Genomic DNA, 14,952 nt, shown 5'->3' with positions numbered 1-14,952 from the left:
AGAACTGAACTTTCTGACACAATCATTGTGCCTTGCCCACAGTCAGAGAATGAGCCATACATTATGGACATTTAAGCAGTGGATGCTGTGAGGCAAAATGAAATAGACTTTCAACTAGGAACTAGCAGAGGTTACAGGATTCACTTACTGCCATAAATAGGTTTGAAGTTTAGATGGAATACAAGCATTCCACACTTTCTGAAAGTTCACGTTAAGCCACTGTACATTTTTTTTTAAAAAAGCTGTTTTTCTTTTTTTTTTTAAGCTTAGTTTTTTTATTTATTTATTCATTTTAGAGAGGAGAGGGAGAGACAGAGAGAGAGAGAGAGAGGAGAGACAGAGAGAAGGAGGAGGAGCTGGAAGCATCAACTCCCGTATGTGCCTTGACCAGGCAAGCCCAGGGTTTCGAACCGGCAACCTCAGCATTTCTAGGTCGACGCTTTATCCACTGCACCACCACAGGTCAGGCCAAGCCACTGTACTTTTACAAAAGACCTGTATTAGCACCCTCCTACACTAACAGAAAAAAATCTGAAGAAGATTTTCACTTTTACAAAAAAAAAGTCCAAAGTGATAATAGAGCTCAGCGTTTGTTTTGGAGCAGACATTATAGAGGCAGCATGCACCCTGTGCAGCCAGAGTGGTATTTCCCAGCTCCTTCCCTGGGAACTATACTCAGCATTTTAACATCCACCCATCATAACTTTGAACTGTGTCTGTGAGCATTTGTGTTGTAGCTCAATTTATTATGTGCATCTCTCAACAAGTTGTTTCCTAAGGTATCAGAAAAGCCTAGGAGACGTTAAAAGGGTGTTGTGCCTAGTATAAAACTGGACGTGGTTCTGCTAGTAGCAACATAAGCCCTTTAAGTCGGCATCCAGTAATGCATAAAGTGGAAAGTTTTTTGCTTGAATGAATTGATGGGTGTACAAAACATCATGTGTGTTTATCGAATCATTCTTTCATTTTTTTTGCCTTTTTTTTCCACTTTTTAGTGAGAGAGAGACAGACAGGGACAGACAGACAGGAAGGGAGAGAGATGAGAAGCATTAGCTCAGAGCTGCAGCAACTTAGTTGTTCATTGATTGCCTTTTCACATGTGCCTTGACCAGGGGATTCCAGCCAAGCCAGTGATCCCTTGCTCAAACCAACAACCTTGGGTTCAAGCCAGCGACCATGGGGTCATGTCTATGATCCCACACTCAAGCCAGATGACCCTGTGGTCAAGCCAGCAACCTCGGGGTTTCAAACCGGGGTCCTAAAAATCCCAGGCAGATGTTCCATTCACTGCACCACTGCCTGGTCAGGCATCAGTCCTTCTTTTCTTAACACTATATATTAGTGTTATTTTGCCTTTGGGTATTATTTGATATGATCTGGTAGGTTATTTTTGGATGTGGGAACACTAAAAAAAATTTCCCATGTAAATTAATGGTAATTGCTTCTTCACTTTTCACCACTTATGTTTACAAAAGTTTTCACAGAAACACTGTACTTCGGATAACAGGGAAAACCATTATTGGCACAAGAGACTTTTAATTCAGAACACATTTTTATATTTCAATTAACAATATCAATCTTCACTTTGTCCAATTTGTATCTCCAGACAACTGGAATAAGTGCTCCAGAACACAATGAGATTAGTTGTAGAAAAAGAACTATATGTTTATAATTAAATTTGGAGGTGGAACACATTATAGTGTATACATTTTCACAACCCATCACATACACAGAGGAAAAGGAAAATAAAAAAAGTCAAGTAATAATTCCCCAAAATGTAGTAGACACCTTCATGTTTTGTTTGCGCATGACTCCTCTGTTTTCCTTTCCAAACCACAGTTAGCTAGTTTTGTTAATTCTTCCTCATATAGTTCAGATATTAGCATGACTAAATCTAACGAAGGAGTTTATATAACTTTGTCAAGGAAAGAGGTAGTAAAAGATTCAATGAGTTTGCATTCCAGTTGACAATAGAAGATATAAATGAAACAACCGGAAAACAGTCCGTAGTAGATCATGGTACTTGACTTATTAAGGTACTCATTAGATAAAGAAAGGATTTGTGAGGGAAGGATCTGTTCTGTAATCAGAAAAACAAAAACTAATTTATCAATTTGAATTGAAAAGTCAGTAAAGAATTTCAGTATTCACATGTTCACGCAAATATAAAAGGGAACTGATAGCCACTTCCACCACCACAACCATGTGTTATATGTGTACAAAGTTAGATCAAAGTGGTAGCTAATAATATTACATTCTGCAGTTGTTCAAGGATGACAGTTGAGAAAGTTTGATGACAGAGGATAAAAATAACACTTGTTTGGGCATAAATGGAAGTTTCTTTTCATTGAACTATGTGAACATTTCTCATGTCACCCACACTCCCAGGAACCTAAGAAAATAATTTGTAACATGAACAAGTGTTCACCATCTCATCAAATTATATTTCGCTGAAATGAAAAATAACTATTGTAAACCTGAGAATAAATTGAAGTAATGATAAAATAAACAGTAACTATTTGGTTTAATTCCATTTCCAGTTTTGCCACGTAGTAAATAATGTGCATAACCTTCGTTCAAATAGTTTTTCAGTTTTAAACAAAGCATTTGACAAGTTAGTTCATAGCAATTTAGAGGCAGATGCAGAAGTAGAAATGCTTACAGTTCAAATGTGCTCTGTTGATAAAGAAACTATGGACTATTTACTTTTTTTAAAATTTAGAATAAATGTGAAATCTTTGGCTGCCAGCTTGACAGTCAGTTACAAAAATCAGAAGGCACCTTAAGGTTCCCTTTGGGGGGGATTATCCCTGCACTCCAGTACCCACAGAAGGTAGAAACCCGTGCTCTATCATACTTTGACCTTTATACTTCAAGTTAAAAGAACTCTGAGCAAGGTCAATTTTCCTGTCCAGTGTGCACTTCGTGTAGATGAAAAATTTTTTTTTTCACAGAATTGAATTTGTGAATTTTATTATTGTCTTAGTGAAATACATTCATTTTTATGCTGTGACTTTGCAAGAAAACAAGGCCAGGAGAGGCATTTCCTCAAAGGCTAAAAGAAGGCATTACCACCACCTCCAGTACTTGCCAGGGGATTTGCAAAGCATCTTGAGGCACAAAGTTAGTATGGGAGATGAGCCAGGCTCAGGAGAAGTTAACACAGAGAAAAAGGTTGGAGCGTTCACTCCCTTACCAACTATAGCCAGCCAATACAACAAAGGACTTCATATAAGTAACTCCTAGTGGTCAGGTAATAATTTATTTTCTGCAATGCTAATGTTTGGGTCTGTCTAGTTCCTTTATGAGTGTAAGGTTTGGAATCAAAATTTTAAATCCTTGGGAGAAATACTGTTTTAATAATTCAGCTGGGATGTCTTTGTCTCACAGTTTTTCACTGAATCAGCCCCTTAGCCTGGTATGATAGCCACGATAGTGCTTTGTGTTTTAGATAAAGTGCAGGACTAAAGACATGACTACTGGTGCTTGTTAAAGATTCCTTACTATTTTGACAAGAGTAGGGGTGTTAAACTCTTGTCTACTGGCCAAATTCTAAATCGGGATATTACATTCTGCTTTCCTAAATTCCTCTAGTAGAAGCAACCCTCCATGGTATCCTACTCTGCTTCCTGTGCTAAACTGTAGTGTGATGTCATTAAATGACCCTGGTGTTCTACTCTAAAACTGTTTACTACTTAGTGGAGTGGTAAGTAAATTGGTACCTATTGTCTGATACTGTATTCAACCCAGTTTCAAACAAATCAAAAGGTAGTCTCAGATAGTTAAGGATAAAACATAAAACAAAACAAAACAAAATAATGTAACAGTGTACCAGTTGTTGAAGAGCATGTTTTTTTAGATAAAACATGAATTTCAGTTTGTTTGTTTTAATTTGTGGAGCATTAAAAAGAAACCAATCTGCTTTCTCTTTTGCAACATAGACAAAAAAAATAATGTTTATTTTTTACTTCACTAGTAGTTAACAATGAATTAATTGCTTCAAACAGCATAGTTCTAATGGCGACGACGAGGTTTGAGAGGATGAGATCACATATCAGAAACCAGTTAACCCATCTCCTTTGTCTTTAGGTTGCATGTAACCATTCTAGACAGTTAATTTATTTCATAAAATCTTTTTTAAAGGAGATTCTTAATCTTTCCTTGAAACGTATTTTAGTGTTTCTCAATCTCTCCACAAAAAATAAGTTATTGTTTTTGTTAAACCTCTGTTCCCCTAGTGCAGTTTAATGTCACCATAGTTTATCCCTCACTACTAACCCTGCCATCCTATAATGAGAGCCAATTTGCACAATGGCACGGTTGTTGGAATCAGACTTGCCCACATTCAAATCCTGGCTCTGTCACCTTCTAGGTGTGTGATGCTGGACAAGTTGCTTCTGTAAATGAGCAACCTCAGAGGAGGGTTACTGTGAATATCAAATGAGATAATATATACTGCTCACAAAAATTAGGGGATATTTCAAAATGGATATGAAGCGATAAAGAAAAGAAGCATTTGATTTTTTTTATAAATAAGAACATCAGAAAAGCAAACAAGTCAAAGAAAGTTGTTCGATTATGCAAATGAGAGGCAAAACCAACTTTTATTTCATTGGTGAAAATGCACTATACAAAAGGCTGAAAGTACTGGAGTATCTGCACGTTCCCTGATCCCCTAAGTTTTGTGAGAAGTGTATTCTTTTGAAGGGTTATGGGATAAATGAGTCATGGTACTCAGCATCCAAAAAGTGCTCAATACACAGTAGTTATTTACTGATTGTATACCCAAATATGACTTAATTTGTAAAACTCTTTGTGGGTGGGAAGCATACTTCCTGGATGTCACCATAAGTACAGTGTTGCACACATAGTATGGCACAGGGGCTCAATAAATATTGAAAAAACTTTGTTTTCCTATGTGAGCGAGAAGCCCTCAACTGTTTACAAGATCCCACAGATTTAGCTCAAAAGTGACTAAATCAGCCCTGTCAGGTTGTCTCAGTAGATAGTGTCTGCACAGCATAAAGACGTCCGGGTTGGATCCCTAGTGAGGGCACACATGAGAAGCAACCATCGGCTTCTCTTCCCCTCCCTCTCTCCTTTCTTTCTCTTCCCCTCCCACAGCCAGTGTGGCTTGACTACTTAGTCTCAGGCACTGAAGATAGCTTGTTTGATTCCAGCATCAGCCCCAGATGGGCATTGCATGGTGGATCCTGGTTGGGGTGCACGCATGAGTCTGTTTCACTATCTCCCTCTCAAAAAAAGTGACTAAATCAATCAATTTTCTGATGTCTCCAATTACGCAGATACCTTACGTAGTCTAGATGTTTTAACATGCTTTCTGTTTCTATCAGATTCATTTCTATGAAGTTTAATATTTGATCACTGTCTTAGGTGCTCGGAATGGGACTGACTTAATCATTCTTGATCCATCCAAGCATTCTTTGAAAAAATTTAAAAATAAATACTATTTGGAACTGTCTAATAACATATCCAAAGAAAATCTTTCAACTTGTGATTCATTACACTGCCTGCCCTATTTACCTGTAAGAGCTGTGCTGACCAAAAGCATATTTCTAACTGCTTTGTTTCCAAGCCAAACACACACACACACACACACACACACACACACACACACACACACACACACTGTCACCGCAGGTCTCAGAGCACAATTAACATCTTTGAAGCAGTGAGTTTTTGGTCAGGACTTTACTTTTTGCTTTTAAACTTTTTCACGGGACAAGGAGGGGCGGCCGGGGAACAAGTAGAGGATACAGAGATTCAAATGGGCTTGTATATTTGTCCATAAGGCAAGGGAACAACAGTATTGCTCTTTTACCATTATGGCAAACGCCTGGTGCGTGCTTAGATTGGTGTGAAAGCCATTGCGGTGTGGCCATTTCCGCGATGCTTTGCACGTCCTCCACAGGAGCGGCCTCAGGTGTGGAGCTGTGCGCACCTGCTTGTTCACACTCCAGCAGTTCAGCAACCGGCGTATTTGAGGCCGGCGGCTCAGGTTCCATGTAACTCGGCTCAAGTGTCACTAACACTATGTGCAGCTCCGGTCATCGAGCTGTGCTTTAGGACGTGGATACTTACTCTGGACTTTCTTCTCAGCAGCCGCCCTGCCCCCGACTAGTTTCCCTTTCCCTCCTTCCATCCTGGGAGCGCTCCCCTCCTCCCTTCGCTTCCACTCTCCACTTTCTCCTTGTCCTTTCCTTCTTCCTTTCGACGGGGCTCCCCGCGTTTTGTCCTCCGCGGGCCGCAGGGCTGAGGCTGCGGCTCGGTCGAGGCGCGAGGCCGGAGGGCCAGGCGCGAAGGGACAGCCGCGCAAAGCCGGGGCGCTCGCCCAGCGGGGTGCGCACGGGGCCGCCGCGTGGCCGGGCCGCCTGGCCGGGAGCGGCGCGCGCGCCTCGCGAGCTCCTGGCGCGCCCCCGGCAGCCGGGCCGCAGCGTGCGCGCCCCCGCCGCCAGCTCGCCTCACTTATGGGTCGGAAGCGCTGCGTGGGGGAGACTGTTCCAAGATGGCGGCGGGCTGCTGCGGGGTGAAGAAGCAGAAACTGTCCAGTTCGCCCCCCTCTGGCTCCGGTGGCGGTGGTGGCGCCTCCTCCTCCTCCCACTGCAGCGGGGAGAGCCAGTGTCGAGCTGGAGAGCTGGGACTAGGAGGTGCCGGGACTCGGCTCAACGGGCTGGGAGGTCTCACCGGGGGAGGTAGCGGCAGCGGCTGTACCCTCTCTCCCCCCCAGGGCTGCAGCGGCGGCGGCGGCGGGGGGATTTCCCTGTCGCCACCTCCGAGCTGCGGAGTGGGGACCCTACTTTCCACTCCGGCCGCCGCCACCTCTTCCTCGCCCTCCTCATCGTCCGCCGCCTCGTCCTCGTCGCCCAGCTCCCGGAAGATGGTGGTGTCAGCGGAGATGTGCTGCTTTTGCTTCGATGTGCTCTACTGTCACCTGTACGGATACCAGCAGCCCCGGACCCCCCGGTTCACCAACGAGCCCTAGTGAGTACCGTGCCCTGCGCCGCCCTCTCCCCTGCGCTCGGGATGGGGCTCGTAGTTGCGATAAAGTACGAGTCCGCCGGCCCGCCGGCGGCTGCTCTGGCCCCTCTCGCCACCCGGGTCCCCGGAGCCACTAGACCTAAGTCGGGGTACCTCCGAGGCAAGCACTCCACACTTGGGGCAGGGTGCTGCTGCAAGAGATGGCTCTCTGGCTCCCAGAGGTGTTCGCTTTCTTTTTGCAATAACTTCGAGGAGTTGTGACCCTTTCCTTCTCTCTTTCGCCACCCTGCGTACTCACCGCCTGGGTGTTGGAGCTCGGGATTACTCAAGGTGTTGACCTCTCCTCACTTTGGTTTCCATTACCCCCCCCCTCCCGGTGAAAGTCCCGCCAGTGTTCCCGCCGCGCACATGGAGCGTTACTATCCCATGCAGGTTGAAAAACAGCAACTATCCAACTTCTGTTACTGATGGAACTTAGCACCGGAGCTTATGAGGTTACCCATCTTTTCGTTCGGGTTTCCTTTTGTCCTGGGGAGGGAGGAGATTTTGTAAAAACACATTTTCCCTTACTACCTATTTTTTATCTGAACAACCCCATTGAACTGTGTTTCTGGTGAAGCACACCGCCGGCTCTCCCACAGTTGAAGAATGAGACCTTTTTTTTTTTTTTTATTCCACCGTCTGGGTAATAGCTCATTCAAAAAGAGCTGTCCCCATAGAGCCACTGTCAGTTTGTACGTTAAGTGCATTCGCTTTTGTGTCGATTTCACTTTTTAAGAAATCTATATTAGACTTGACGATTTGAGAAATAGGTAATCCCAACAGCGTGTAGGAATTTTTATGGGTTCCTTTGGTTTTGTACTTTTAGTTATTTTACCCTTTAAGTATGTGGTTGAAATTGTTTAAAATAGCACTGTTACAGCTAAAAGCCAGGTAAATTCTGATCCCTGTCCACTTGGATGTGTAGGAGATGGGGCAAAAAATTTTTTTGAACTTATAAACTGAGTGTAACCTGACTTTTTGAGTAAAATGCTATACAGAATGTAAAGCCCAAGGAAGGGCAGAACGACAAAGAGGGCGATTGTTTTTATTATGAGTACTTACCATCAATAAGAAAAATAATAGAGAAAATTTTCAGAGAAATGTATACTGAAAAGCATCAACTCTTCAACTAGCTAAGACAAGTGCCCCTTGTCCACATATCGTAAACACCTGAATGGATGTTCTTTATAACAGCTTCTTTTCACTTTGTGAGATTAGGGGATTATACTACTACTGAATAAGTACAAACACTTATGCCTAGACTAAAAGTATTGAATTAATATGTAAAGTGGAAATTGCAATAAAGTATCCTGGAAATTGTAATTTTGTATTGCTTGTTTTCTTTGACTTTGATACTTTAAATGTTTTTAATTTTCTATGACTTCTGTGATCTGTGCATTTTTTTTCCAGACTTTGTTCGTCTTTGGGCATTGGTTCATAAGATATGCATGAAATGGCATCCAGACCGACACTGCCAAATAAATATCTTTATAAACTTCATAGTTTTAATTCTAGGAGTTTAAATTCTAAAGCTACACATTTAATTAGCCAATTTGTTTTTTGGTCAAGAAGTAAAATTCATTTTGAAAAGACTGCCATGTAAAAAAAAAATCTATGAAATATTTATTAGCCTGAGTCACTTATTTGTGACTTTTCTGTTTTCTCTGGGATGTCTATGAGGTATTAGATTCAGTCCTGGGACGATACATAGGTTGGCTCTGCAAAGTCATGGGACTTCAAAAATTCCCTCCTGTTTAGTTACATGAGTTTGGCAAAGACTATTCTATTCACGCTCCATTGCCCCAAAGCATATGAGAATACACTTTCAGGAGGTGCTATTTTCACACATTTTAAAGTGAGTTTGGGTTAACTGACTGACTGTAAGAAGAATTTTAAAAGCAAAGTGAGCTTGACCAGTTCATATAGAAGTTCATATAGAAAATATCATTTAACAGTAGATACTTTGAACATGTACTGAGGTATTATTTTTCCTCTAATACCCCATCCACTGTATTTCTTCTTAGTGGAATTTTAAATAGCTACAATATGACACACTTTTGATTACCGTGGATGTTTTGAAATTATGGTGGAAGAATAATAGCTATTATTATTTAGCAGTCCTTGAATGTGGCATGTATTCTACAGAACAGCTAATTTAGAAAAGACACTGAACATAACCAAGGGGAGAATAAAAGTTCACTTAAATGGAAAGAGGACTGCAGCTTATTTTCATTTATCTTAAAGTCACTTTTGGGGTGTACTGTGGAAAATTTAGGAAAATTGCTTAAAAGCAGTGTTTGATAATGAAAATGCCAGTGCCTTAGTAACCACCACACATGTCCTTTCTGTTTTACCTACAGGGGGCAAAATTACGTTTACAGTTGTTTGTACGGAGAGTAATACAATAAATAATCGTACAAAAATAAACTGCTTCATGTACTCATCACTGTAAACCTACTTTTGCCCCTCCCCATGTTTGCGGCCTTGTGCTGGGGGTGGGGGGCGTAAGACATAAACAAACATACTGTTCTTCTTCCCCTCAGAGGTATTATGTAATGAGCAGCAATGTTTCAGGTCCTGTCCCTGTCCAACAGAAGACATACTTTCAACAGTTGGAGATTCTCATGTGGAAAAGCACACCTTTCCATCCCTTCCCAGGCCCTTTCTGTCCAGAATGACTGTAACTGGTGAAATTGGCCTTTTAAAATTGGTTTAGAAGTCCTAGATTCATCAGTTATCCTTCCACTCTGAAAGTTATTAGAAATTGCCAGTGATCTGTCTGTTTCAGGTATACAACAGGCTGTAGGGATACAAATTCTTCGCCATTGCTGCTGTTTCTTGCAGCATCTACCTCACTGCAGAGAGGTAGCAGTAGCTAGGGCTTGGGAGGACGGTGGAAACTTGGTAAATGAAGGACAGGTAACATTTGTGCCTTACTAAATCCTTAGTTTCATTTGTACAGTTGTAACAGGCACATTTGCCCACAGAAATAATGTTCAAGACATGATAAAAACATGATTTGAGGTGCATTTAACTATTCAAAGTCAGAGCTTTTGGACTTTTATGTGGGATCCCAGTTAGCCATGCTGTAGGAAACCATTTGCTTCTATAAAGGGATCCACTGTGCCAGGTGTCGAGCCAGTTAGACTGCAGAGCAGTCATTCTTAACCTTGGCTTCACTTCAGATCACTGGGGAATTATTAAAAATATAGATGCCTGTGTCTCAACCCTAGAGATTCTGGTTTAATTGGACTAGCATGGGGCCTGGACATCAGGAGTATTAAAAGCTCCCCAGGTGCTTTAAATGTGCAGCTAAAATGGAATACTGGTCGTATCCGACTAGGCCTTTCTCCTGAGGTATGGAATCATTTGGTCTGGGGTGGTGCCTGGGAACCCGTATTTTATGAACATTTTGGGTAATTTTGTTAAACAGCCCATTTGGGACCCCTTGCAGTGTGGTCTGCAGAAGACATCACCTGAGAACTTGTTGGAAATGGAGGCTCTCAAGCCCTGCTTAAGACCTGCTGAGTTAGAATCTGCATTTTAACAAGCTCCCCGGGGTGATTCTTAACGCACATTCAAGTATGAGGAGGAGTGGTTCTCGAACATGCATCGTAATCTCTTGTGCTTGTTAAACACAAATTGCTGGGCCCCATTCCCAGAGTTTCTCATTCAGTTGGTCTGGGGTGGGGTGGTAAATTTGCATTTCTAACAAGTTTCCTGGTGCTGCTGCTGCTGCTACAGTTCCCAGGCCCAGACGTTTGAGCCCCTCTGGGTTAGAGAGTACTGAGCACCTGAATACTACTTGAGCCACTGTCAGGGTGTGGTGGTTTTCAATGCCAGTTTTCAGTATAAAACTTCCTGCTTCCATGTCACTGTCTTTGTCATGTTCTTTCTAATTTAGCACCAGGGAGATTGAATGCTGCCTTGATCATAACAAGGGTCTGAGGTTCTTGGGATGATTTGGGGAGGGGGGGGAGAGTAACTCTTGGAAACCTGTAGTATGATTTTATATATTTTTTCAGAAAGTGTTAGATGTGAGGGGCACATTATGAGAATTAAAAACAGCACAAATATGTTATCTTGCAGCGAGTTGTATTGATTTTAATAAGTAAAGCCCCCTTCTGTTCCCATAAAAATGCTTTGATGATTAGCTTACTAAATAACACGTTGTGATGAGATTTTAAAAGCTTTACATACACTTATGATTGCTGGATTGCATTTTAAGAATTTCTCCCATTAACAAAGAAATATAAAAGGATCCTGCTAAGGCACTGGGATTGCTTAGTCTTCTATCCTTAATGCTGTGTCGCATGTCATGTCCCATGAACTTTTAATTTTAATCTTCTTACCACCTTTGAAGTTAATGCAGTGCTACATTTTGTATAGACCATAGCACATAAAAGATACTTAACTGTGAAACATCAATAAGTGTAGTTTTCCATTACAATGAATAAAATGCATTTTTTTCTCCCCAATTCTCTTGGCTATGAAGATTTTAAGAGACTCGGGTGTTTGAACAGTTAACTCTTTCCTGTCTTGGCATAGCAGTAAAATTACTACTGTTTTTCAGTGTGCTTGGGAGGAATTACATTGTGTGAAGGGGGTGAGGCAGCCACTTTGTTTCATGGGAACAGTGACAAAAAAAAAAGGGACGACGATGCAGCTCAGGTCAAAGTGATTAATATTAAATCAGCATTTAAAACACAAGCTATTTTATTTCTAGTATGTCTTTTTTTTTATCAAAACTGACCATAATAGCTGTATCTATTGTAGATGCTACTAGACCATTACTGATTTCCTTATCTATGCTAGCTAGCATAATGGTCATTATGTCTACTTTTACTTACAAAAAATTGTCTGAAAAATTGAGCTGTTTTGAAGGTATTGTATGGGTTGTTTTCAACACTTGATTTCCCTTGGAAGGCAATCTGGTGTGCTATCTTACTGGTAAGAAAGTATGTACACTCTCCTCCCCCCCGCCCAGTTATCATTAATGTAAAAACCATCAGTGGCTGGAATGAAAGGATGTAGAAATAAAAATTATAACGTTATTTTGATACCCATGCTTAAAGGTATATGTAGGGCAAGGTATATTTAAATAAAAAAGCTTGATGCTTATTTTACCCTCTCCCCAATCTGGCCAAAGGGAGTAATAATCTAGCTCATAATTTTTCTTCCATATGAATTGCGTTTTGCCATGTTCAAGTTCCAGTTAATGAGTGGCAACCAAGAAGGAATCTCTGCTGGGGTCCCTCAGTCCAGTGGAAAGAAAGACCACTGCTGAGAAAGGGGAAAATGCTCCGTTAGCCCATGCATGAGTTGTTTTTCACAAACACATGCTAACATTCACATTGTTGTCTTTTGAAGGCCATACATTTTTTGAAATTGTATTTGTGTAAATCACTATCACGTATCGCTGTGATGGATTATAATATTGAAGTCAGCTGTGCTTCCCATTTATAGACCATTTCACTTTTTGCGAATATATATGTGCGAAACACTAAAACTTGTGCAATGAGATTAGTCAGAGTTCCCTATTTCAATAGGCGTTATTCTGTTCTCTGGATGTCACACATGCTTGCCTGTTTTAAAGCAGCACAATGACCAGGGCTTTTACATTTAAATTTCCTTAAATGGCCTTTTTTTCAAACTTGTGTAATAATGTCTCTTTTTGATACTGTTCTGAATCAAGCTAAGTAAGTGAGGACCAGCAGTAAAAGCCAGGGGCTGCCAAGAATGGAACTTCAATGTGTAAGCTGTCTTTCAACACAGTAATTGGGCAGTTGCTCACAGGACACTGGAGACAGTGTGGGAAGCCAGTGGTTGTGTAGGTGGGAAGAGTAGATTCCCAACAGTAAACTTATTTAGAGTTGAGCTTCTGTAGTTACAGTGTTGCTAAGTGCAAAAATGGAGCCACAAGCTTATGTAGTAAAAAGAAAAGAACCCAAAGGAAGAAGTATGGTGTAATAGTGTAGTTGATTGGGTGGAACAGAAGTTCTGTTGGGTCCAACTCTTAAGTGGCATCTTTTCTGTCAAGTGTGGGTGTATTTTCTACAGCTCTTAATGCAGCATACTTTCAAACTTGCTCAACATTAAAAATATTAATGTTAATTAGATGAGTGGAAATTATGTCACTGGGGAAAACCTATTGTGTGTGTTATTTAGCATATATATGATGCTGAGTTCAAAGAAATAGAAGACCTATTTCTACTCTCACAGAGCTTACAGTGAGATATGATATGCTCAAGATAAGATACAAACATCAAACTCACTTAAAATGTTTATAACACAATATATACATGACTTTAGGTGTGTTTGATACATGAAAAATATTGTACTTGAGCCTGGTAATGACATGGAACAAAGGAGCGGTCAGGAAAAAGGCTATTGAGAGAGGATTACTTCTGAGCCAAGTTTTTAAATGGCAAAGGTACAAACATTATTGGTGAAGAGTCTATATATACCAGTATATCTTGAAGTCTTACTTGGTGGTTCTCAAACCGGGTGCTGTCACCACCACACCCCTTGCCACAGGAATTGGGGATTCCCAGCAGCTGTCTTTAGTCAGCAACTTGCACTCTCAGCATTCTCCATACGGCTCCCCTTGCTCTGTTCTCCAAGCTCATAAAACTTCAAGGAAATTAAAATATCCTTTGTCTTTAGAACCCTTTGAGTAAGCTGGAAAAGAGGTATTGGATCTGTTTATAGTTGTTGTTTTTTTTTGGTATTATTGGTTTTTAATAAGAGACCAGTATTTACAGAAGAGTCCTTTTCAACCTTTTTACACTTGGGGACTGGTGAAAATAGGAGAATTATTTCGGGGACCTCTAAGGCAGAAATCACCCTGGGCATAAGCAAATTCAACAAAGATCATTGGGTCTCTAATCTTCATACAACATCAAGGTGTTTAACTCTTTCAAGGACTGGCATGAAATTTCTGGCGGACTGATCCATGGACTGGCGGTCGAAAAGCATTGCTCTAGAATGTAAGATGAATTGGAAGGAGAAGAATGTCAAGGTAGAAATCGACTAGGCTTACATTTATGAGAGCAGTAGGAAAACTGGCATTGAAGAACCGGGGAAGCCACCCCAGGGGCAGACATTGTGAATATAAGAATGTTACAAAATCAAGATGAGGAAGAAGTTATCAGCATATGTAGGGACTTGCATTTCAGGGCCAGGTTTTGTGTAGGAGTGGAAAGATTGCAGCTCACCTGTTTTTTTGGCTTCCATCATTGCCTCTTCTTGGCTCTGTGCCTAGCTATTCTTGTGTTCAGAAAAAGTTTGTTCAACAGCTCTGTTGGAATGGCTTGAAATTTGATCACAAGTGTAAGAATCTCCCCTTCCCCTCTTCCTCTTCACCTATTCCCAACTGTATCTAATTGGAGAGAGGAGAAGACATGTTGGTTTATAGAATTTGGCTCAAGTATAAAGGTAGCTGAGATAGCTTTTGGATGAGGACCTGAAATTAGGTGATTGCATATGAATAAAGAGCCTTTTCAGGGAAAAAAAAGCCTACCAAATTCCCATTACTAAGGGTACTGAAAGGGAGAGAGAATTTGGATATATTTCAGAGTTTATAAGCCTGAAGAACCAGGAGGATGATGGTGCCACTAAAAAAACATGGAAGACAGATGGGGGGAGAGAGAGGAAGAAATAAATAGTTGGTCAAGTGAAATCAGATTTTTAATATGTGTACTTCAAGTTTTGGCAGTTATCAAATGTCATTTCTTTTTTAATTAGCAGAACCACAGAGCAGTGACAGTGCTACTGTGACAGTTTAGTTGGTCTCTTGGGATCTGTCCAGCCTCCTGCCCACCTCCCCAATTGTGACCTTGAACTGCTCAAATGGCTGGAGATCAATGATACTTTTAAGCTTCGTATTACCAGTCAATACACCTGAGAGAA

At 41.1% G+C, this 14,952-nt stretch overlaps 1 protein-coding gene across 1 annotated transcript in view; it reads left to right on the top strand.

The window, feature by feature from the left end:
- Positions 1-5,726: 5,726 nt before the first annotated feature.
- Positions 5,727-14,952, top strand: part of AMMECR1 (AMMECR nuclear protein 1) — a 112,944-nt gene continuing 103,718 nt past the window's right edge. The window contains exon 1 of the mRNA XM_066356759.1: positions 5,727-7,002. Coding sequence (XP_066212856.1) covers positions 6,527-7,002 — 476 coding nt within the window. The 5' untranslated portion in view covers positions 5,727-6,526. The remainder of the gene's footprint in view (positions 7,003-14,952) is intronic.

The sequence above is a fragment of the Saccopteryx leptura genome, chromosome X (assembly GCF_036850995.1).
Source record: "Saccopteryx leptura isolate mSacLep1 chromosome X, mSacLep1_pri_phased_curated, whole genome shotgun sequence".
NCBI classification, from domain to species: Eukaryota; Metazoa; Chordata; class Mammalia; order Chiroptera; family Emballonuridae; genus Saccopteryx; species Saccopteryx leptura.
The sequence above is the reverse complement of the archived record's forward strand: the minus strand, read 5'-3'. Positions and strand labels throughout refer to the sequence as shown.